Genomic DNA, 23,327 nt, shown 5'->3' with positions numbered 1-23,327 from the left:
TTGTTAATGATCAGTGGTTTCTTTACCTCTGGTGCCAGATACTCTGGCGTCCCACAGAAGGTCTTCATGGTAGCAGCATCAGTGATTCCTTCCTTGCAGAGGCCAAAGTCTGTAATTTTGATGTGACCGTCTTTATCAAGCATTAAGTTCTCCAGCTGGGCAGAAAAGAAAAGAGTGTGGAGTGTGGACTTTTTGAAACAATAAACACAGAACTTAGTCATTAACACAAAGTTCTTTTTGAATATGCTTCAATTTTGAACTCTGTTTGAATTGATTGGATTTAATAATTTATAGAATGCTTGAATTACTATGTGACAGACATAAAGTGTTTTCCCATCCTTTTTGTCAAAGCGTCTCAATGCAACGAACATAAAACTGTATAGCTTTTGCACATATTGAAGTCATGATTAATAACTGAAAATCCAAAAAATAAATATACTTACCTACTTGTGTTAGTACTTGTACCTAAAGTGTACTAGTATTTTGTTAATAATGTCTTTAAAAAAGTGTCTAAAAAAAGTAGACATGGTATAACATATTTATTTACTGGAAGTGGAAAGAAACTTCAAGCCACATTAATTTAACCTTTTAATTTTAATGGCTAAGCTGTTTGTCCAAGTTTCTTGGCACTTCCACAACTGGCTTGGTCCAAGGCTGCGAGCAAAACACTGTGTCATCATCCACAGCCGCCAGAGTTTGATGTTTCCAAAAACCAAAGAAAAAAGCTCCAAACTCTAGAGCTTTTAATTACATTTTCCGCATCCCATGACATACACTCGTATAAAGGCATCGCGACAGAACAAAACCTTCTCTCTAAATATATGATTTTTTTCCCCCTTTTTCTGTTTACCTTGAGATCCCGGTACACAATCTTGGCAGAGTGCAGGTAGTCGAGGGCGGAAACGATCTCGGCGCCGTAGAAGCGCGTGCGGTCCTCGGAGAACACCCGTTCTCTCGACAAATGGAAAAACAGCTGCAGGGTAAACAGCAGGGACAGGATTGCAATAATTACTGATTTATTGGAGGAAATTAACACAACACAAACTGCCTCACATCGCCATATTGAGATGATAGATGGCGAGGCCCTCGGAGGACGCCCAGCGAACCCAGACAGCAGCTGGCACATCATCCCTGGCTTTCCAGAGACAGGCCGGCGCGGCCTGTTAAATCAGCATTTTAATCAATACACCAATCTTGTTAAAGGCAGCGCTGCATGCTCATGGGCTTACGCTCCATTAAAGTGGCAGGAGCACCCCGTCCCCGGCAATCATCTCCGCCGTAACTTTTATGGAGTGCCCCGTGCTCCCTCTCTCCTCCCGAGTCAGATGTCAAGGGTTTCTGTCAACTGTCTGGCCCTCGGCTCCACTTGAACCCGGCTTATAGAAATTACCCAGAAGCGTGACGAAGAGAGTTTGTCTATTAATTGCTGTGGGATGTTTGAATATGGCTGTCCAGGGAGAGCTAACGGCTCCGTTGATCAGCCGGAGGAGGGGGTGAGCGGGACCGGGGTGGCCCAGGACAGGTGTGCCTTCATCAGAGCACTGGCAGCTGTGAATGTGGCGAGGCTGAAAGAGGAGAGACTGATGGGCTCTGCACAGCGTGTGGAGGTTAGAGGCTCTGGCTGGACCAGGCAGGGGGAGCAGGTGACATTGCAGGCTGAGGGAATGAGAGTGAGATTGCCGCCTCTCTGATTAAACAGCACCGTTGGTGGTGGAATTTCATTTATCAAAACTTGAGCCCCTCAAGATGGAATCCTGCGCTCTGCCATATCAACAGAGTGATGCTGTCAAACTTCTACCAAGTGCATCCTGCACATCTACAAGTATATAACTAAATTTACAACACTAAACTTTTCAAACTGCTACTAGTTCTAGCAGTTCGACTGACATTTGTTAAACAATATTCACACTTTTCTACAAGCAATTGGTTGTTTCTGCTGAAAAATGGCACAATTTGGTAAGAAAAAAAACTTTATCCCTTGTTTGCGTAATTCCACAACTGTTTATGTCTCAGCCATTCATTTTCAAGTGAAATTTAAGTTACACCCAGTCCACTACAATTACAATTACAAAACTGCATTAGACTAACCAGGACTTGTTACAAGGATATTATATATTGCAGCTCTTTTGTTGTTTTGATTGCTTCTATTGCCCTCATTTGTAAGTCGCTTTGACCAAAAGCATCTGCTAAATGAATAAATGTAAATGCTAATGACAATAATAAAATAATACATTTCAACCATGTAGATAACAAAACAACATTGCATGAAATAATGAAATAAACATAAAATAATCATATTTGTTGCTATTGTTTAAATAGTCATTTTAAATTTTTTGTCCATTTAGGTTTCAAAACAAATGTGCACAAAATAATAATAACAAATCATGTTAACCTTTTAGATCGCAAAACAATAATTTAAAGTAATGCATAAAAGATATCGTCATAAATAAAAGTAAACATGTTGCTAATGATTTAATATTAATTTAGTTTTTATCCATTTAGGTTGCAAAACATATGTGCATAAAATATAATACTTCTAACCATTTTAATCACAAATACAATGCATAAAATAATAGAATAAATTAAACAAATAAATAAAAATACATGTTGCTATTGATTTAATATCAATTTAGTTTTTATCCATTTAGGCTGCAAACCAAATGTGCATAATTTAGATGCATAAAATGATGTAAGAAACAGTAATAAGAGTAATTATTATTGTTGATGTCAGTGCTGTTGTTAGACATTCATTTTGTGTTTTATCCAGTAAGGTAGCAAAACAAATCAGCATAAAACAATAACAACAATTATTATTATTTAAAAGCATACTTAAAAAGATTGGTTCCGCATATCAGTGTTATCGGCTGTTAAAAATATTTGAGGATAATTTTGCTAATTTATCAAAGGGCAGAAGAAAGTCTCTTCAGACTGTAAATGCATCATAAGATATGATCTTGCACTTAAAGGAAAATGCCACTGTTTTTCCATATTCCACTATAGTGTTGTCAAAAGACCCGGAACGTTGGTAGCAAGTTGGTACCATTTGTACTAAACAAATGAAAATGTTATGGTGCCAGGTTTTTTTAAGTACCGGTGGTACCGAGTATGCGGTCAACACGGTTCTTAATGCGCTATGCGAAAAGGTGCGCAGATGCGCTGTCTTCATAAAAGCACTGAGAGATGGCGACATTAATAAGAGGAAACACACCAAACTACCAAAACACTTTAAAGACAGACACTCCTCACGTCGGTTGTATTGATGTAAGTTAGAGGGAGAAGGGGAGGGGAGTTTTCAGGAGTGATGATATTACTGCGCCGAGGTCAAAGTGTTGCAAAGTGCTCTTCCGCCATACATTATAGTCATCATTTTTATTTTTTTGTGTCACTCACCATACTTACTCTTGTCTTTAAATAGGGAAAACATGGAAGTGTTTGGTAGCTTTTAAATTCATCCCTGTTTGCCGGGGCGGATCTAGAAAAATATTGATGGGGTGGCGAGAAGGGGGCAGTAATTTTTGAGGGGTGGCAACATATGGCAGACGTATATATACTGAATTTAGTCACCGTTATCACAGTTTGATGATAAATAGTATATGTGCACACTACAAAAGGGCACAGGCTATCATTTACAAACTTAATCTCATGCAATCAATGTCTTGCATTTTAAACAGTTCATATAAGGAATAAGTGACCATACCCCATAAGCACCACCACACTCACTAATGCATACAGTATGCATCGACATGTAATTAAGAGCATTATAAAAGGTTCAGTGTTATCAATATGTCAATTTATTATAAGAAACACAAGACTTTAATAGCCAATGACATTTACAGATGGAGAGACTCTGATTTTCTACTGTTTAGTGTTAATCACCATCTAACTCAACCAGTCATTAGCTACATTTAGCCTTAGATGTTATATGAATATGGTATAGGTTTTATTAGCTGACAATAATAATAAATAAATATTATAGGCACAAATACAAATGTACTTTTAGAAATTGTTTTTGAAAAATATGGTGTTATTGTTTTGGCAAGTTTAAATTAAAACTTCTATGAAAACTTGTGTGATATTGCTTTAAAATAACGTTTTAGTATATCTTTTTTAAAGTATATTTTAATGTGCAATTTCTTACATAATTTCTTTGAGTTAAACCAAACTTTTATTTTGGTGGGTTGAGTTTGTGTTTTTTAATAAACTATTATTATTAGGTAATAGGGCTACTTGACGTATAGCATACACTTCTGTGCGATAGTACTATATTTCTGTTTGAATTTCTTCAAGTTATACCGAAATTTTATTTTGACAGGTTGTCGTAAAGACATTGCCGTTTCTGTCAGTCTGTGTATACGATACAAATGAATGACGATAGTTTTATCAAATGAAATGAAATCCTCTCATAGCGCGCTGGCGTGTAGTCTACATCATGTGTCAATATAGTGAAGAGCTAAAAACACCGCGCGTGCTTCAGTGTGTGTGTGTGTGTGTGTGTGTGTGTGTGTGTGTGTGTAGTAGAGTACACATTCCCAGAGATGTGTATAACAACACCTTCAGGGCGGCTGCTGGCCAAATGTGTGTCCTAAGCAGGACTGTATTGTTGTGCCCCCCTTCCTCAAATATGATGATGAAAAAAAACACCTACTATAGGGTGAAAAAAGAACTTTAATCAAATAAAAAACTAAATGAATAAATTGTATTATTTACAAATTACAATTGTACACTCTCGACATTTACCTGTGGCTATAACTTTATTATGACTAATTTATTTTATAGTCTCAAGCAATTAAGAAATCTTGCAAAAGGAAACTAAGCAGTTTTACTATGATAAGACCATGATATTTTTTTTTTTTTGTAAGGGTTGTGATATGCACGTTTTTTTGTTGAAGAAATTATAAAGGCTGTGTCATCTATAGTAAAAAGGTGGCCAAAAATGAAAGATTAAGTGAATATTTGAATTAAAGTTTTAGTGAGTAGCCAAAACAAGGATTTGATTGTCCTGTAAATGTAACAGCAGCAATTACATGGCATTTGGCTTTCTTTGCAGGCATTTGTAATAACATGTACATAAATTGTTTGTTTTGTTTTTGCCTAAACTATGTATTTTAACAGTGTTATTATTTACCAATTATTGCCTCATTGTTTTTTATATAATGCATTTTAAGTAATTTTAAAGGCTATTGATGGCTTAGGTCTGTTTTTATAGCAACAACAACATCAAAAAATATTACAGTATATTAATACTTCTTTTGTAAATTATTATTTGAAGTAACAAAACCATGGTTAATTTGCAGTTATCATGGCTACAAGAACGGTGATTTGTGGTGTTATTGTTAAAACCATGGGTCATTTTTGTAAGGGAACTTGGAGAGAGAAAAAAAAAAAAAAAAAAAACCTTTCACAGGAATGTGCCTGAAAGTGATAAACGGACCTTGTTTTTACCTAAATGATTTTAATATATATTAAAAATGTATAAGGTGTGCATTGTAGCTGACACCTAAATGAACATTACAATTGTTTTATGACTGAAAGTCTTTCTCCTCAAATGCTGTTGAGCTTCAAATTTGCGTTTGAGCCCATGTGAAAAAGTAGCATAATTTACATATGATTTACAGTTTATTTTAATAAATATCAAACATTTAATTCAATTGTGCATTATAGCTGACACCTAGATTAACAATTACAGTTGTTTTTATGACTGTAAGTCATTCTCTTGAAATTCTACTGACGTTAGAAAAGTGTATAACAATATCGCATTTAACTTAAGAGACGGTCCCTAAATTTGAGACTCTCGAACGTCCAACGTCAAGCCAACTTTATGCCTTTTTTTTGTTTTACTTTCTTTTTTTTTCTTTTCTCTGCGCCGGATTGCTGATGTTCTTCTTGCTTTTTAAAAGTGGGTAACGTATCACGTAGTAGACTACACCACTGTAACGTTAGTTATTTATCATCTCAAAGTCTGTGCTTTCATTAAAGCTTCATTTCTTGATAGATAGATAATCCATTTTTACCTCTTTCCTCTTGTGTCTCATGGTTCCCTCGCTTCGCGCGCACTGAGAAAGTTTTCCAAACAAATCAGTCTATTGCCGCTCTGTCGTCCTCTCGTGCTGCTGCATTCACTGCAGTCGGACATTGGAGATTCGCGCTCGTAAATTTTCAAATTGGCCATAACTTTTAATTCGTTGCTGCCAACTGGGGTGGCAGCAGGGGTGGCAAGGCTTAAATGCCACCCTATGCCACCCCGGTAGCTGCTTGTTTGGATCCTAAGGAATGAATGGTGCTAAGCTAAATGCTAGCATAGTGTTGCCATGCATTACAGCTATTGAGTGCACGCACTGAGATGGGAGAGGTACGTATTAACTCATCTAAGTTGAGGTAAGAGCATAGTGCAATATGGAAAAACAGTAGCATTTTGCTTTAAAGGTGCAGTCACAATCTATTTGTAAGATTGTGACTCTACTAAAGCATAAAAATACCATAATATGTTTGCAGATATTTAAGAAACATGCTAAGTTAACATATTAATTTATCTGAAAAACAAAGCTACAGTCAGTTATTCTCCTTTGAAAATGTGCGTTCCTGGCCGGAATGTCAGTCTTTGTTTTAGTTTGTGAAACCCGTCCACTGCCAGTTCACCCAGTTGTATTTCGGCCCCCTGGGTTGCCAGATGGTGGATTTAATTTCATTCATCAAGTGTGATCTTTCCTGTTTGTATCGTCAATCTGGCAACCTCAAGTGCCTCAAGTCTGAGGAGGAGTGGACGGGTGAAAATAACCCTCTCCAATATTTTGAATTTGAACTGCAATACCTAGTTCAACCACTCGGTGTTATTCACACATACAGTACCTTTAACTTTTCCATGATAATAGATTAACATTTTTAGCCCAGCACAGCCTCACAGTGAGTAAGTAGATCATATTAGTGACGCAATACTACAGAAATAGACTATCTGCCAACACAGACGAAAAGACAGACACACAATACACAAATGCAGACACACACGTACCTCTCCTCCATTGACATACTCCATCACGAAGCATAGGCGGTCTTTTGTTTGGAATGAGTACTTCAAAGACTGAAACAGCAGGTGGATACACCATTAGAGGAAAAACTAAACCAAAAAACTAAAACAAACACAACGTGAAAGATGCTCATCAAAATGTATGTGGTGAAGAAAGCTTTTGTCTCAAGAGAAAATGAAAGGAGCGTTTTGAAAAGCTTTGCTCTTTCTCGCAGGCCTTGATGCTAACTTTGAGGGAAGGTGAAGTTTACGAGGGAACACCAGCTTGACTGACAATGGTAAATTGTTTTGCTAAACCTGCTGTGTATGTTTTGTGCCATACAACAGCATCTGGAGTGTCGGAAAATTACCTCTCACTGGCGACTTCTCAACAGATGCACAGCTACATTTAGGCTGCTAATTTATTACAGTTTATTCTCTACATTATAATGAGACTCCAGGGAAAAGCCAATCATATATACAGTAAAAAAGGGTCTCTGTAAATCCACTCTGAATGATAGTTCATTATAAAATGTGCACTCACGGTTAAAAAAGGATGTCTCGTGTTTTTTAGTACTCTGCTTTCTGTAAGCGTGTGGGCCACTTCGTCCTACGGGAAGAAAGAGAAGGTGGATCATGAATTGTGTTTTCTCAAGATAAAGCAGGTTTGCTTACAGTACATGTGCACAGTGGGTTTAATCAAGATTTTATTACAAAGCTTCTCAAAAAAGCATGGGATTAAAATTACACCTATAACTGCGTTAAAATGTCATTGCCTACAACTTTGAGACCTGAACATAGATAAATAACACAGAATGAAAAAATGAGTGCTGACAAACAGTTAATCGCAATGAATGGCATCCAAAATAAAAGTTTTTGTTTACATAATATATGTGTACTGTGTATATTTATTATGTATATATAAATACACACACATACAGGATATATTTTGAAAATATTTACATGTTCTTAGCCATCTTCAAGAATCAGCTAAAAACACATCTCTTCCATCTCTCTATTCTAATTATTTTCTTTATATGAAAAAAATGGCTCCTTTTAGACTTGCACTCTATTAATTTACTAACTGCTTGTTTTCTAAAAAACAAAAAAAAAACAAAAAAAAAACTACCAATTGCTTCTTATAAAATGTATTTTTTAATTTATTACATGATTAAAAAAACAACTTGCTACGTGTTTCTTAAATATTTTGTATTCATACTGTATATACATAATAAATATACACAGTATACACACATATATTATGTAAACAAATACTTTTATTTTGGATGCAATTCATCTTTTGACAGCACTAGAAAAAAACAAAACATAATTTAGATTCATTCACTAAATATTCATTATTCTTACCTTGGCTATAATAACCTCCTTCTTTAAAATTTTCATTGCATAATATTTCCCGCTGGCCTTCTCCCGTACGAGAATGACTTTTCCAAAAGTGCCTTTTCCCAATAATTTTAAGTAGTCAAAGTCATTCATTGTCTGCAAAAATACAAATAAAAAGCAATAAATTGTCAGACTTACTGAAAAGCAATGCATATAATTGGGGTCTACATTTCTATTTTGTTAATGTAACTCAATCAGAATACGTACACATCTCGCATATCTGCTGTGGGGATGTAATCCTGCTGCTTAGAGACTTTACTGCCACCAACACACTGACATGTTTGTACATTAGCTTGTTGTTTAAAAATGATGAAACTCCCAGAAATACACAGCCTTAAAAGACATTATCAAGAGAGAGTTTCCTAATTTTGTGATATTGAGTCATAAGGTCTGTTTCATATATCCTGAATCTGCAGCTGTAGGCGTGCACTGAGCTTTCACACTGACAGCACTTCTGCTGCTGCTCGGGAAAGAAAATCGAGTGATTTCTGGGTATTTCTTGAATAAACTAGAAAATGCTTATTTGGGAGTATGCCAGAACAGAACTTGATTATCATGAGATCCAGTTTACATGAGTAGGGTATCACATTTAGAACCCAAACTCCAAAGAGCAGCTACAAACTGCTTAAATAATCTGGAATAGAACAATGCCTGAGAGTTTGTTTCACAACTTTATATTGCTTCTATAGCAAAAAAAAAAAAAATGAAATGTTAATAAACAGGTTTATTGTGCATTTACATTGGCCTTGCTCCTTGGTTCATAACGTGATGCTGGTTCAGCATCCAAAGTCTACCAGCAGGCACAGAAATATATGAATAGTTCACCCAAAAATGAAAATTGACTGAAAAGTCACTGGTGGAAGCTAAAGTTAAATCGCCCTGATGGATGTGTTCATTAAAAACACACTGTTTAATTGACGGACTGGAGTCTGATTACTTGTGGATTATTTTGCTGTTTTTATCAGCTGTTTGGACTCTCATTCTGACGGCACCCATTCACTGCAGAGGATCCATCCAAGTGTCGTAATGCCACATTTCTCCAAATCAATAAGCAAACAAACTCTACATGGATGGCCCTTTTTAGCCAGATGTCACTTCTAGGTGAATTATTTTCTTTATAATAATTCTCTATAACTTTTTGCTGGTTTCTCTCATTCAGCTTCCCAATGTCCCAGGCTTATGATGTCTGCAGCAAACATCAAAATCTGTATTTGTAGGCACCTTGCGTTTGTGATGGCTGATAGATGTGTCCATCTCCTCCTCTCCCATGTTGTCTATCTGTGAGGTGGGACTACACTGGATACGTTCCTCTTCCTGTCTTTGGAGTTTATCTGCCACCATCTGGATCGCCTCTGCCCACTCATCCCTTTGGAAACACACACAAAGCCCATGTTTCTAAAAAAAGCAATTTATTAAAACAAAAAACCGCTGCTTACTACATTTGAGACAAACTAAACGAACACATGGTTCAGTTGCAAATGTGAACGTGACCTTTTTACTTTATTAAAGACATCAGACCAGACCATCTGAGTAATTCACTAGGCCATTCTCACTAGGTGACAGTATAATCTAACATAAGTGGGGAAGCCGCCCCTCTCTGAGAACAGTGTCTCCCTCCATTGAGTTTTCATTTGTTGTGCAGCACAACATCTGTTGTGTAGAATCAGTGGTGCATTCATGTTTTTGAGCATGTGTTAGTTTAATAATGATGGATTCATCTGAGCGAAGCTAGCGGTTTCTCACTGTTTCACCGAAGCAGACTGAACTAGACAGTAGGGCTATGTTTACAGTGGTATATAATATCATAATTTAGATAATTTTAGTACCCATTTTAAACAATGTGTCAGCACATTTTAGCACATTTTGGAAGTTCACCATGCTGATAAAAAACAAATACAATTTTAAAAAGGTGGTTGTCTGGTCTCCTAGCCTGCTCAGTCTACCTATGCCAGTCTATTTTAATGGTTTTAGAGATGTTTTAGAGGAATTTTGTATGAAACACATACAGTACAGTATATACGCACATACATCACTGTTCAAAAGTTTATCAGTAAGATTTTAAAGAAATAATTCTTATACTTATTAATACTTATAATAATACTTTTTATTCAGCAAGAATGCATGATAAATATTTCTTGAGCAGCAAATCTGCATTTTAGAATGATTTCTGGAAGATCATATGACATTGAAGACTGGGGTAATCTGCCGATTGTATTTGTGTCATTTGTGTTCATTTAAATCTTGCCTTGGTGAGCAAAAGAAACTACCGGTAGTTAAAAATCATTAACATATTTTACCAACCCAAAACTTTTGAACAGCAATGTATGTTACTAAGTGGAATAAATAAAGTCATACTCATAATGTGCCGAATGGTATTATTAATAACAAATATTATTTCTGTTGCAACTGCTTTTTACAGTAAAGATCACCATCCAAAATGAACTGAATGTTTTAACAAAAACTACTTTAGATATTAATACTTAAATCATTTATACTGTATATCTAATTTTTCTTTACACTGAATTATTGCATGAGTTGACAGCCAGAGTTTCTTTTCCTCCATTGGCCAAGGTTGTTCAATTGTTGCATAAGGTACAGATTTACTATTAATACAGAGGAACCAGAGGCTGGTATCGTACCAAAGCAAAAATGTTGGTATTGATCCAACCCTACCAGGCAGAGTCTCAAAACATGCACTCTTGTGCATTGCCATTTGTTAGTGGGGAATCGTCAAAAAGAATAAGAGATGGAAATATTTATTATCTCCAACATAATGTATGGATATCCATTCTGGCTCTTTTTTCAGTGGATGCTACAAACCCCATGGTCGTGCATTTGAAATCCCAAGGCAAATTCAAGATCCATTGAGTTAAAACAGTAACATACACGAAGTGCCCTGCGCACCCTCGCAAGGTCGTGTGGATGAATGGGTGTGGACTGGTTTGGTGTATAATGAGCGTTTTTTGCTAATGAGAGATAAAGGCTTTGAATACAGTCTGGCGTGATGCCAGCTGTCGCCACATCTCTCCTCCTCCTCACATGTAGGCCTGCAGTTTCTGGGCCTCTACCAGTACGTCGTGTCCTACTACTGTTCAGAGCTGTATGTGTGTGTGTGTGGGGGGGGGGGGACATCAGCTTCTAGGGGGGGACATCAGCTTCTAGGACATCCTAGTTAACATAATTCCTAGTTTAATGTTATCAAAATCAATGAAAATAAAATAAGTTTGACCATTTTTGGAAAGACAATTCTAAATCTACTAAAATACATTTTGTGTTTCAAATTAAGAAACAAAAAGCATATTTGTAAAAAGAAGCTATAAGAGGACTGGACTGCACAATATCAATAAATGACTGATCATCACAAAAAAAGTGATTCCTTTAAGGACTAATTGTTTATGAACAACTGGATTATTGAAAATTAATGCAAATTTGGTCCCACTTTGTATAAGTTGGCCTTATCTACTATGTACTTGAATCCAAAAATGGTGGTATGGGTAGGTGTAAGGGATGGGTCAACAGTGCAGTTATAAATGTAATTACAGAAATTATCTACAGCTGTATATACATGTAGATATTTTTTAAATTATGTTAAATCTAAGTAGAAAAGTGGTACCACAAATTCTAAATTATATACAGATCAACTTACAGTAAGTGGACACTGGTCAAATTCTCTAGTGATTCTGGTTCTCCTATACATGCAAACAATTATGTGTGATGTTTTTCTGTCTCTCTGACAGCTACAAACAGTCCATTATCACTTACAGTACATTCTTATAGGACATGCTTTTTTGTCTATAGATTCAAAAAGAACTGACATATAAAAAATAACCAGCTCATAATATGAGCCAGAGTTTTGGTAAAACACCTTTTGGGTTGCCTTTTCTCTTACTAATGGGAAAATGGGTTTGCTAAAGGTGAGCATCACTATTGTTGTTGCTCATACTGTAAGTAGAGTACATTTACAAAATCAAATCACTTAGTGATCACACATACAGTTTCATTTGGGACAAAGAAGATCACAGAGACTTCAAACTGAAGGAAGGACTTAAGACTAATTTAAGAGCCAGAACAACAGAGACTGTGAATGGATTATTTTAACATGGGTCAGTAAACTATCAGCCATTTACCCATATATTTAAGCTTCACTTACTCTTCCAAAAACCCTTAACCACTTCACAGCATTAAACCAAAACATGTACACACACAAACATATTTATTTAGTTCTGTCATGACAACTGTTGGAGGGAATAGCATGGTTATGTACATGACAATGTTAATAACATATTTGGTCTTGACAGAATTTATCTGCTATGCTGCTTCGGCAGAGCAAGTACCGAGACTTGCTACTGCCAATGCCTCCACAAAATGCTGCTGTGAGCATGCAAGAAATACTGCTGCTGCAAATATAACATAAATGAAATAACCCCAATATAGCATAAACAAATCACCTCGTAGCAGATCTATACAGGTGGAGCTGGGGAAGGTGGAAAGTGAAGCAAGGTGCAACTGCTTTGGCAAGCACTAGTCATATATTTGAATGTTGAGCAGCGAGCTCATTGGACACAGGAGAGAACCAATCAGCTGTGCCATGTGATGATGTCATTAGGTCAGATTGAGTTTCATGCCAGAACTCTGTATTTATCTAGATGGAGACATTGCATAGATTACTATTGTTTTTATAAAGAGCTAGTTAAAAATACTGTTAGGGTGCAACCTGCCATAACCTACAGCCTTAAAATAATTTTTTTTTGCAAAAAATATATTAATTTTTATCATTTATGTTTGTTTTTTCCCACAAGGAGGTTTTGTCAGGTTCAGCTCACTTATTTGTACAAATTTGTAGATACACACACACACACACACACACACACATTCCCCTTCTTTTTTGCATTTCACCTCTGCTCTAGCTTGTTTCTTAATCTAGCTTTCTAAAAAACCTGGCATTGTACACTGTGGATATTTCTGAATCTGTGATAGACTGCTTAAAGCATCTGCTATATGTATAAATGGTAATCACAACATTATCAGCCCTGCAATTACTAAGGTAGGGGTATATCATGTTTTCTACGATGATCATTATTAATGTTTTGGATTAAATGAGTAAGTAGCATAGGAGAGTTAGTAGCAGCAGTTAATAGTTAGCAATGAAAATAATAGTTCTCATTCAAACAGTAATTGCTTTTTGTATGAAGTGGTGATGATTCAACAGTTTTGTTTAATTGTAGCAACTTTATAACCTGAAAAATGGTCACCAATTGTACATTAATGTTGGAATGGACGTATAATGACTTTCTTAATAGTTGTGTTTCTATATTAAAGACTGTTCTCACCTCTCTTCTAGCGTGTCCACATGAAAGGTCCTCTCTATGACTGTAGTCCATTGTAGACATCTAATAATAAAAGTGTTCGGCTTTGGTCGTTCAGTTTTCATCAGCTGGCATTCTGGAATGACAGACCAAAATGAATTGTAAATTTCATGTGCACAAAAAAAAAAAAAACACATACACATTATATAAATATACGCATCAATCATAGGCAGGGAGAAATCTGACCTGAATTCTAAAGTAAACCCAGCCCACTTCCTAACTCTCCAGCTGCGAGTGTTTGCCATTGTCAGAGTGTTTTATTTGATAAACATAGGGGAGCAGTGACTCCGATGTAAAACAAATGGCCATTAGCAGAGAGGAGGCAGGAGAGTGCCATGGTAAGATGAACGAGGAGAGGTACATTTGCTAGAATGTGGCGCAACATTTCATATACAGTGCTTAGCTCTGCCACATCAGCCACTGCCCAGTCGGAGGGAAGTAATGCACATCTCGGATACTTCATGAAAGTAGCAACGGACAGAAGTGATGTTCAGACTGGGCTCATCGCCGCTGTAGATTCTGGGGACAATGCCCAGACGACAGGTGAAACCCAACAGCAGCCTGGGCTGCCAGTCCCATAATGAGGGCCCTAAGCTGGCCAATTTCAGCCACCTCTGAATGACGGCAGGGCCTAAATTTAGACAGGAAGGTTAATGACGACACTGCTAAGGTCACGAAGCCAAGCGCTGTACAGAACATCTACCTGGGCAGCAGGAGGAAAATCGAGTCCCACGCTGAGTGCAGAAAAACAAGGTCACAGCAGCCAGAATGTGACACCTCAGGAGGAGAGGAGGCAGAGCTGATAGAAATGTTTGCTTTGCCACATTAGATCACAGATGACGAGCATTGCTTCAAGCAAGAGATGCTAAGGAAAGCTAGCATGCCAATTAAACAGCCCAGAAGCTGTGACTTCCGCTGCTCGCAACATGCAACATCTCTTAAAGGTTTCTCAAGTCCAAAATAAGGTTGAGAGGGTGCCAATGCACAAAAACATCAGAAGACATAACATGGCATTCAGCTCTGTAAATGTTATCGAAGAACTGGCTTTGAAGAAAAAGGCTAGAGGGTTAAAAAACAAGAGTTTCCAAATCTTGTAGCTTAAACATATCAAGTGCTAAGAAATGTACTCTTTGTTTTCAGGTTGCTTTTCAAAAACTTTCTTACCTTTTTAACCAAAGGTTTTGGAATTTTCTGCAGCCATTCCTCCAGTCTTCAGGGTCACATGATCCTTCAGAAATCACTCACATATATGGCCCTATGAATTCCATTTTATTTATTGCCCACAAACGCAGTTCAACTGAATCAAAAAGCATTTACTTATACAACTTAAAAGAAATTAATTAAAACTAATTACAATTTTAGGTCCCAATTTTTATTTAATTCTTTCCCCCAAATTTTGTTTTCCCATTTGAATATTTCTGGGTTCCATTTTAATGGCTTAATTAAATTGTAATATTAAAATAAATCTCTAATTAATTGACTTAATAAAATCAATATCAATTTTATTTATTTGTTTGTTTACACTAATAAGGCCCTATGATTTTATTTCTTTCAGAAATACTGTGTTGTGTATTTAAATTTTTTTATAAATTAAGGCATAAAACATTAATTTACCTTTTAAGCATATTAAAACTAAACAAACTCGTCAAATTAATAAACGGAAAAAAATATATATATATAGTACATATATATACATACATATATATATATATAAAATTATAGTAGAAGTAGTACCTTTACAGTGAGTACAGTGAGGTTAATCTATGATTCATATTTAAAGTCTTTTTGACATTTGAAATTTGACAAATTCTGTGACATTCCGCGTTAAACAGTAAATTCCATTTTTAGGACTGGATTCCAGAATTTCATCTGTTTTCCGCATCAAGGATATTCACAGAGTCCTACTAATATGCTAATTTGCTGCTTAAGAAATTATTCAGGATTTGTCGATGAATAGAAAGTAAAAAAAAAAAAAACACAGAATTGATTGAAAATAGAAATATTTATATACAGATACATAAACTTATCTGTCAGAATGTCCTGTGTCAAAACAACTTATACAAGGCAGCGTTTCCATCTTTGCTTGTCGAAGCTCTAAACAGAACAAATTGGTGGATCTCACCGTGCAAAGCGATTTGTCATATGCTGCAATCATTGTTAAAAAAAGACAAATTGGTCAATATGGACTGTGGCGTACTTGGGAGCAGATGCAGGGCTGGTCAGGCTGTATACAGGACTCTGTGAGAGTGGTCCGGAGCAAGGCAGTCTGGTGGCAGCTCGCTGCACAGGGGGTGAGAGCGATGCCATTTCAGAGAGTGCATTAGGCTATCAGCCTCCCAGCACCACCTGGCCTCCCAGCTTTCTGCAACAGATGTGGCAATCCTCTTCCACTGCCAAGCGGCCCAGGCCGGATGTATGGCCACCCCTCGCTCCTCCAGCCTTTAGATTAAAACCTGGCTGGGCCTTTTGACGGATCGCAGCACATGTCCAGAAACCAGCGCTGAAAGCCACACACTTGAGCTTGATTTGTGTTCCAGAGGAAAGAAGTCTGTTTTCATGATTTTATTCCATTAAAATATACATTTTATACCCCCAAAATAATTTAAAGGTGTTTCAAGGTGAGACAGAACTGTGAAAGACTGCAAAGCATTAGGGCAAAATCCTTAACATCTTTGCACACCTGGATGTATCTGTCACGGCTTATGCTGCTGGAAGGAACATGGAGCCGAGGGAAAAACGAAACAAGGATTTATTAAATAAAACATAAACAAGTTAAGTCGTAAATAACAGGTGGCAAGAGGCAAGTGGCAAGTAACAGGTGACAAGTAGACAAGTTGACATTTAGACGAGTGACAAGTAGACGAGTAGACCCGACCCAACAGAACTGAAAGGACAAGGCTTTTATAGAAGGGATAATTGGGGAAACACAGGTGGATGGCATGACTAAATTAACAGGGACATGAAACACATGGGGAAATGACTAGACACACCTGGGAACTAATCAAAACCACACACGGAAGACAGAAACTGGGTCACAGGGGAAAAAACACACAAAATAAGTCCAGGTGTGTGACAGTATCACAGCATTCGAAAAGAGAGGTTGAAGTTTATTTTCAGTGATCCTTGATCATTTCAGATTTGCCTTAACCACATCAACTCTGGGGACCCACCGGTGGGTCCAATATTGCATATGCCTAATTCTCAAAAAATCAAAATAACAGCTGAAGTGGTTAAGAGCTTGAGTGGCACATTTCTGTATGTGTTTTGTGAGCCTTTAAAAATGTACCACAAACTTTGCCTCGTAAAGGTCATTTTACATGTTTGTAATGTAAAAGTACATTAAGATTTACTGCTCGTTTTATTCTAATGGTTAGAGAGGAATTTAAAATTATAGAGAAATTATCCAAAAGACCATTCAAAACCACATTGTGCTGATCTGTGCTAGCAATTTTTTGCAGTCAAATTAGTATATGAACGTAATTTTGGATTTAATACAGTACAGTGAATCCACTCTTGAGTTAATTCAAGGAGACTGAGCTCTCTGTTGCCTCACAGAAGAATGTAGAAAATGCATCACTTACTTGCAACAGAGAAGTTATTGAGAGGGTAGGGAAGATCTGCATCCTGTGGCTTCTCCTTGTATCCGATAAAGGACCCATCGGTTTTTAGCAGGAAGTAGCGAGGTCTCCAATTCTTAATATATTCACCTAAGAAAAAAAAAAAGATAATTTAAATGACAAATAACAAAACACATGACCTCTCAAATGGCTTAAGCTAATACATGCACACTAAAAACTCTCACAAACTTCACACTTTTATGAGGGAAAACACATTTTCATGTTTCGGGTAGTGACAAACTGCACAAATTAATATCACAAGATTAATATCCCACACACACAGAATGAACACGATTAGATGGTGCCTATCCATTGAATTGACTTCATTTTGACTGCAAATGACTAAACCCAGGATTAAAATGTTAACATGTTTACCACTGCTAGTCCAGCTGTCAGCTACAGCATCATCTGCTTAAATCCAAGGGCAGGTGTTAGAACAACCCAAACCAGGGCTGGTGGCACCAGGTCAGTTTACAGTGAAACGCATTCGGAAACGCACCACGGACGGGGTCACAGAATCCTCACAGGGTGCAGCAGAGACACCTTTAACCTTTCTATGCTAAAGCCGCAAAAAACAACATCTGCTGAGCAGCTGGCCACGCCATATTATCATGCAAAACTTCTGGTGCAACAGCCTGTGCTATCTAATAATAAACAGCAGGATTACAAGGGTGTCAGCATCACCACGCAGGGGGCAAAGCCGCACGCACAAGCAGTCCAATAACAGGCTCCAAGAGTGAAAATGCACACAACATCTGCCTGCTGAGTGATGCATGCTAGATGCGGAAACTAAACACACTTCTAAATTAGCAATTTCGTACAGTGAACAATGAAAAGTTTGTTTCTCAGAATACGAATGCAGTTTATCTGTTGCTGGTCAATCAAACCATGTGGTAAACACAAGGAAAACAAGGAAATTTCACAACATACACTATAGTCAGAGCTGGGTAGTAAAGGATTACATGTAATCTGGATTAAGTAATCAGATTCCAAAAATTAAGCACTTGTAATTAGATTAAATTACATTTTAAAATACTCGGAAATCGGACTACAGTTACTTTTTTATTGATTGCATGATTACATATTATTCACATAGCAGTAATAAATTATTCATAATTTATTGATTCTCCATAATTCTCCATAAAATAATGTTTTCTCACCATTTCAACATTTCATCAACTATTGATGAACACATTCATTCTATATGAATTATCACTCTGTTGTTTTTTTTTATGTATTTCTATGTCTTTTTTTGTGTGTGTCTTTCAAACACATTAAAATTCACATACATTTTAATTTACATATTTCTTATAAAAGTTTTTGTCATCTGAACCTCTTTAGACTAATATATTTACTATATATATTATATAATTCTCCCTGAGGTTTTAAAATAAATATTTTTATAAATAAATAACATAACACATTTGCATGTTTTTTTGGTTAATGGTCACATGTGCAGGTAAACAAACAAAAGATAAAAAATTTTTAGCAAGTGCTTTCTTTAGATTTATGTGATTTTTAAAAGATTTGTTTTAATTTTACATTTTTATGATTTAATTATTTATGAATCTTCAGCAGTTCCTTCACAAAGCCATGTAATAAAATGTTAAATACACTTCATGTTGTTAATAACAATGAATGGAATATATTTTCTTATTTCCTTTTTTATGTTAATATGATACAAGATTATGTTATTTAAATCAATGTGTTAAAAACTAGTAATTTAAAAGTCATTAAAAAGTAGTCTGATTATAATATCTAAAATGTGTAATGTAATGGATTACGTTATTAACTACAATTTTTGTCATGCAATTTGGAATTAATACAGTCCTTATGCTATATTTCAAGCCTTCTGAAGCCGTACAATAACTTTGTGAAAAAAAGACAGTAAATGAGCAAAGAAAAAAAATCTAATTAAAAAATCTTTTTAAAGCTTAAAAGACATACTCGTGGATATCAAAACAGAAATCACAAATGTATCCTATTTTTGTCATTGTTTAAGCCATCACACGACGCAATCTAACCTCAGGACTCAACTGTTTAAATCTGTTCTTGCTGATCATATTTATTAAGATAGACAATCTGGTATTCGTTCAAGCGCAGACGCAGGAGAATCCACAGACATGTAGTTTCTGGTTCTGAACTCCTGGTAATTAGCCACGATCTTCTCTAAGTGACACATGAGCCTCGTGACAGCTCTGATCACTTTTTTTCAGCAGAAGAGAAAATAAACAACATGTTCTATTTGTAACATCCACTTAAAGCATAATGACACCAGCTTCTCCTAATTAACACATCAGAGAAAAACACCTGCTCATGTTAATTTGAGGAGACGGAGGTCTTCGCCGGTATGCCTCAAAGAGGAAGAGGAATCGCTGGGTAGGAGGGAACAGCTGAACAGAGGCATCCGCCTTCCAATCAAAAGGTACAAAAAAAGAAGGGAAAAGGGACGAAGGATAAAAGTGGGATGTGAGTCGACAAATAGAGAAATTTATGCATGATTGCTATGACAACCTTCTATCACTGACCAAGGCGTTTTCTCTAGAGATAAAACTTTAGTAAGAGAGCTTGTTGATTTTTCAAAGACGGCATTCAGCTTCATTTCCATGACTTATAAAAACTGGCCAGGCATGTTGTGGTGCACAAATGACAAACGTAGGCTCGAATCCAGCCTGCAGCTTTACTCAATTACCCCTCTCATCAGTCTCTAATTTTCTCCAAAATATTAATATAAAAAGTAATAACATAATATTAAAATAATAATAACAATGTAATACAGGGGTTCCCCTTCGACGTAAAATAGTTTCTTGAAGTAATCCCTGAGATTTTAAGTTAATATCTTAATAATTTAATGACACATTTTGCAAGTTCATGGTTCTCTGATGTTAGCACAGCACATGCAGGTAAATAGATCAATTATATTAGTATTATATATTACTACTATACTTGTATACCAACTTATACTAACTTTAATAATAAAATATATAAATATATTACTGTTGCAAATTGCAATTGTCCTGTAAAATAAAATAAATATCTGTTAATTATTATAATTATTTTATTTCATATTGCAGGTTACAATGCTAATATTTATGTTGAATCCCTCAGGTTCATACAGATTCAAACCCTCAAGCTGTTATTGTGGTGGAATACTGCTAAATGCTGTAAACTTCTAGCTATATAACTATATAACAAAGAATAGAATAGAATAGAATAGAATAGAATAGACACTTTTGTCTTCTCTAAAGTGAACACAAGCCGTCACACGCAACATTATTTTTGTTATTGGTGGATCATTTATGGACAAGAGCAAAGCAAAGAGTTTAATCAACGATCTGATCCTGGATCAGCCATGGTGTCTTGTTAACCAGCGCAGAGTACATTCACTGTACCGCTGACAGAGCCAGGGGTTGAACAGAAGGGGCTGCATGACTAAAAGCAAATGTCACTCGAAGCCCAGCCAGTGCTGTTTCATCAAACCATTTTTACTGGCTTCTCAATCGTGAAATTTGTTTCTTTAGATCCAAAACAGTAGGCTGACAGTTGGTCTGGCAGGCGCCGGTGATGCTTCAACCATCGAGTTTCCAGAGCGTTTGGTCAAAGTGAACAGTCATATTGGTTAGCATTATTACCAAGCACCAGGGTCGTGAACACCTTTAGATGTGAAGTACAGATTAGCGACTGCTCAATACGTTGACTCTTTAACGATTACACCTAAGAAACTGCATGGCGATTCTCTGACTAACATTCTCTGACTAACAGGCTTGCAGGTAATACCTGAGCGATCGCCGGCAAATATGCAACAGGACATCCAAAGTCCCTGCCGCCCCATTCCAATTAAGTTCTGAGATCCAAACAGCTCCAATTGAACAATTAAAATATCATACCGGGTGCCATTCAATTACAAGCCCAGATTAATTGTTCATTTGTCTGTGGTCTGTGACAGCCTGATGGCTGTGGGACGGAGAATTGGACGGACCGCTTTCGAGACAGACGCGATCCTGAGCAAACTTCCCCCCAAAACATCCCAGCCACTCCTGAGACTTCCCGAAGACTTGCTGCCTCTGCCACGCTCTTTCCGACGTGATGAGCTTCAGCAGGACAGGAGGAAAAAACAAGCCTACGGAACACAAAAAAACAAGGCCATTTGTTAATCAGCCCAAACAAGGATTTAATTTAATGCTTTGGCGGGAACTGCTCTACTTTGCAGATGGCTTAAAGATGGGCATGTGATGGGTGCCCTGGGACCAGCGGGCTGTTGCGTTCCAGCACACGCCGGGCACTCCAAGCGGCACCAGCTCGCCTGGGCACGAGCGCCCACAGCCGCTACAGCACAGCCTGGGCACCGGCACATGGTCCGAGACGTGGGCAGTCTTAGGTGGTGCGGTACGGATGGAGAATGCGCGGGAGGGAGAGCTGGCCGCTTGTGGAGATTGGTGTGTTTTGTTCACCATGTACTGCAGCAGCTTGCCGAACGAGAGCGGCTGGAGTCACTTTGTCAGTTTGGCAGAGACGAACGCAGCATGGACACACTCACACTCTGACTCGTTCACACACACGCGCTCGCAGCAAACAGTTGCTCGGAGAAACTATTGTCAGAAGTATTGCTTCTTGTTTGACCCATGGTCTAGTGGGTAGTACTGCAGCACTGTTAGGCTGCAGATGTTCATTCAATAACCGCTATGATGACTTCGGTGAGTAATTGGGTTGACTGATGACTCAACTACGGCTACTTTTATAAAGAAATAAATATCCTTTTTGCACTCAGTAGTTTCATTTGTCCACTAACATTTTCCAACAGTAGACCTACACAACACAGAAGAATCATTTTTCTTAAAGGTCATAAACATTTTCGTCAATTCTCAAATGATGTATTGTGTTGGACAGTAAAAAACTGAATTAACTTATCTTGATTTTTTCTCTTTTTTTCTTAACACATCTCACATATTAAGAATGGTCTTTGTTTCCTTGGTAACCAAGTACACTGAATTTTTATTTGTTGGTTGTAGCAGAATAGATGTCACAATTTGCATTAAAAAGTGTATCATTTTTACAGGATAAATATTAAAATGGCGGATGATTATTTCGCAAGAATGACATAGTTTTTTAAAATGTAATGCAATAAATAATAAAATATTTTAAGAACATAATTAAAATATATATTAAATATCAAACGTACTTATTATATAGCAAGTATTTGTTTAGTTTAACATAGTTAAAAAACTTGTAAACAGAATTCTATGATATTTTATAATATAATTAATAACATAAATATAATAAATATAGAACAAATGTCCTTACTTTAGTAATAACAGTAAAATATGCATAATAACAAGAAACCAAACCATAACCCTATAGTAAGTAAAGTTAATTAACAGTATTATTTGTGTAAATTTACACTTTAATAACTAAGAAATTAAAAATGGGAACCCAACTTTAACCACAAACAGCATTTAAAAAGTATCAAAAACAACAGATACAGCTTTACAGCTATAAAGTGACCTTCATGTAAAAAGAAAATATATTTCAACAGTTTTTCTTTGTAATAAAAGCATATTCTGGGACATACTCCCACAGCTGAACAGCCATTTTCTATGCAAAACCAAGAGTAAACTGCACCTAAACCGGCCTCAGCACCAGTCTGTGGGCGAGACAGAACAGTAATGACCAGAGTAAAGTGAGAGACTTTTACAAAGACCAATCTGGACAATCTCGCTGACTTTAAAATGACTCAGCCGTTCCTTTATGTAACTGTCCTTGGTCGAACGTGACCAACACCAGGACAGACTCAGACATGCTAATCAGCTCCACTGGAAGGTGATGCAGCTGTGAAGTTGTCAAATGCAATTTCAGGGCTTAGTCAAGGCGGGGAGGAGTGGAGTAAAAGCGACAATACTTAGCGACGCTCTGGGGATTTGCTGTTTTTTGGCCAGAATTCCCGTC

The 23,327-nt window shown here is 36.8% G+C and overlaps 1 protein-coding gene across 1 annotated transcript in view; it reads right to left on the bottom strand.

The window, feature by feature from the left end:
* The window catches only part of LOC132157225 (RAC-gamma serine/threonine-protein kinase), a 106,667-nt gene that overhangs the window by 15,272 nt on the left and 68,068 nt on the right, over positions 1-23,327 (bottom strand). Inside the window, exons 4-11 of the mRNA XM_059566476.1 lie at positions 17,349-17,474; positions 13,732-13,843; positions 9,623-9,767; positions 8,366-8,497; positions 7,545-7,610; positions 7,007-7,075; positions 851-973; positions 27-155 (exon numbers count right to left, since the gene is read on the bottom strand). Of these exons, the coding sequence (XP_059422459.1) occupies positions 27-155; positions 851-973; positions 7,007-7,075; positions 7,545-7,610; positions 8,366-8,497; positions 9,623-9,767; positions 13,732-13,843; positions 17,349-17,474 (902 nt within the window). The remainder of the gene's footprint in view (positions 1-26; positions 156-850; positions 974-7,006; positions 7,076-7,544; positions 7,611-8,365; positions 8,498-9,622; positions 9,768-13,731; positions 13,844-17,348; positions 17,475-23,327) is intronic.

This window comes from Carassius carassius, chromosome 14 (assembly GCF_963082965.1).
Source record: "Carassius carassius chromosome 14, fCarCar2.1, whole genome shotgun sequence".
Lineage (NCBI taxonomy): Eukaryota > Metazoa > Chordata > Actinopteri > Cypriniformes > Cyprinidae > Carassius > Carassius carassius.
The sequence above is the reverse complement of the archived record's forward strand: the minus strand, read 5'-3'. Positions and strand labels throughout refer to the sequence as shown.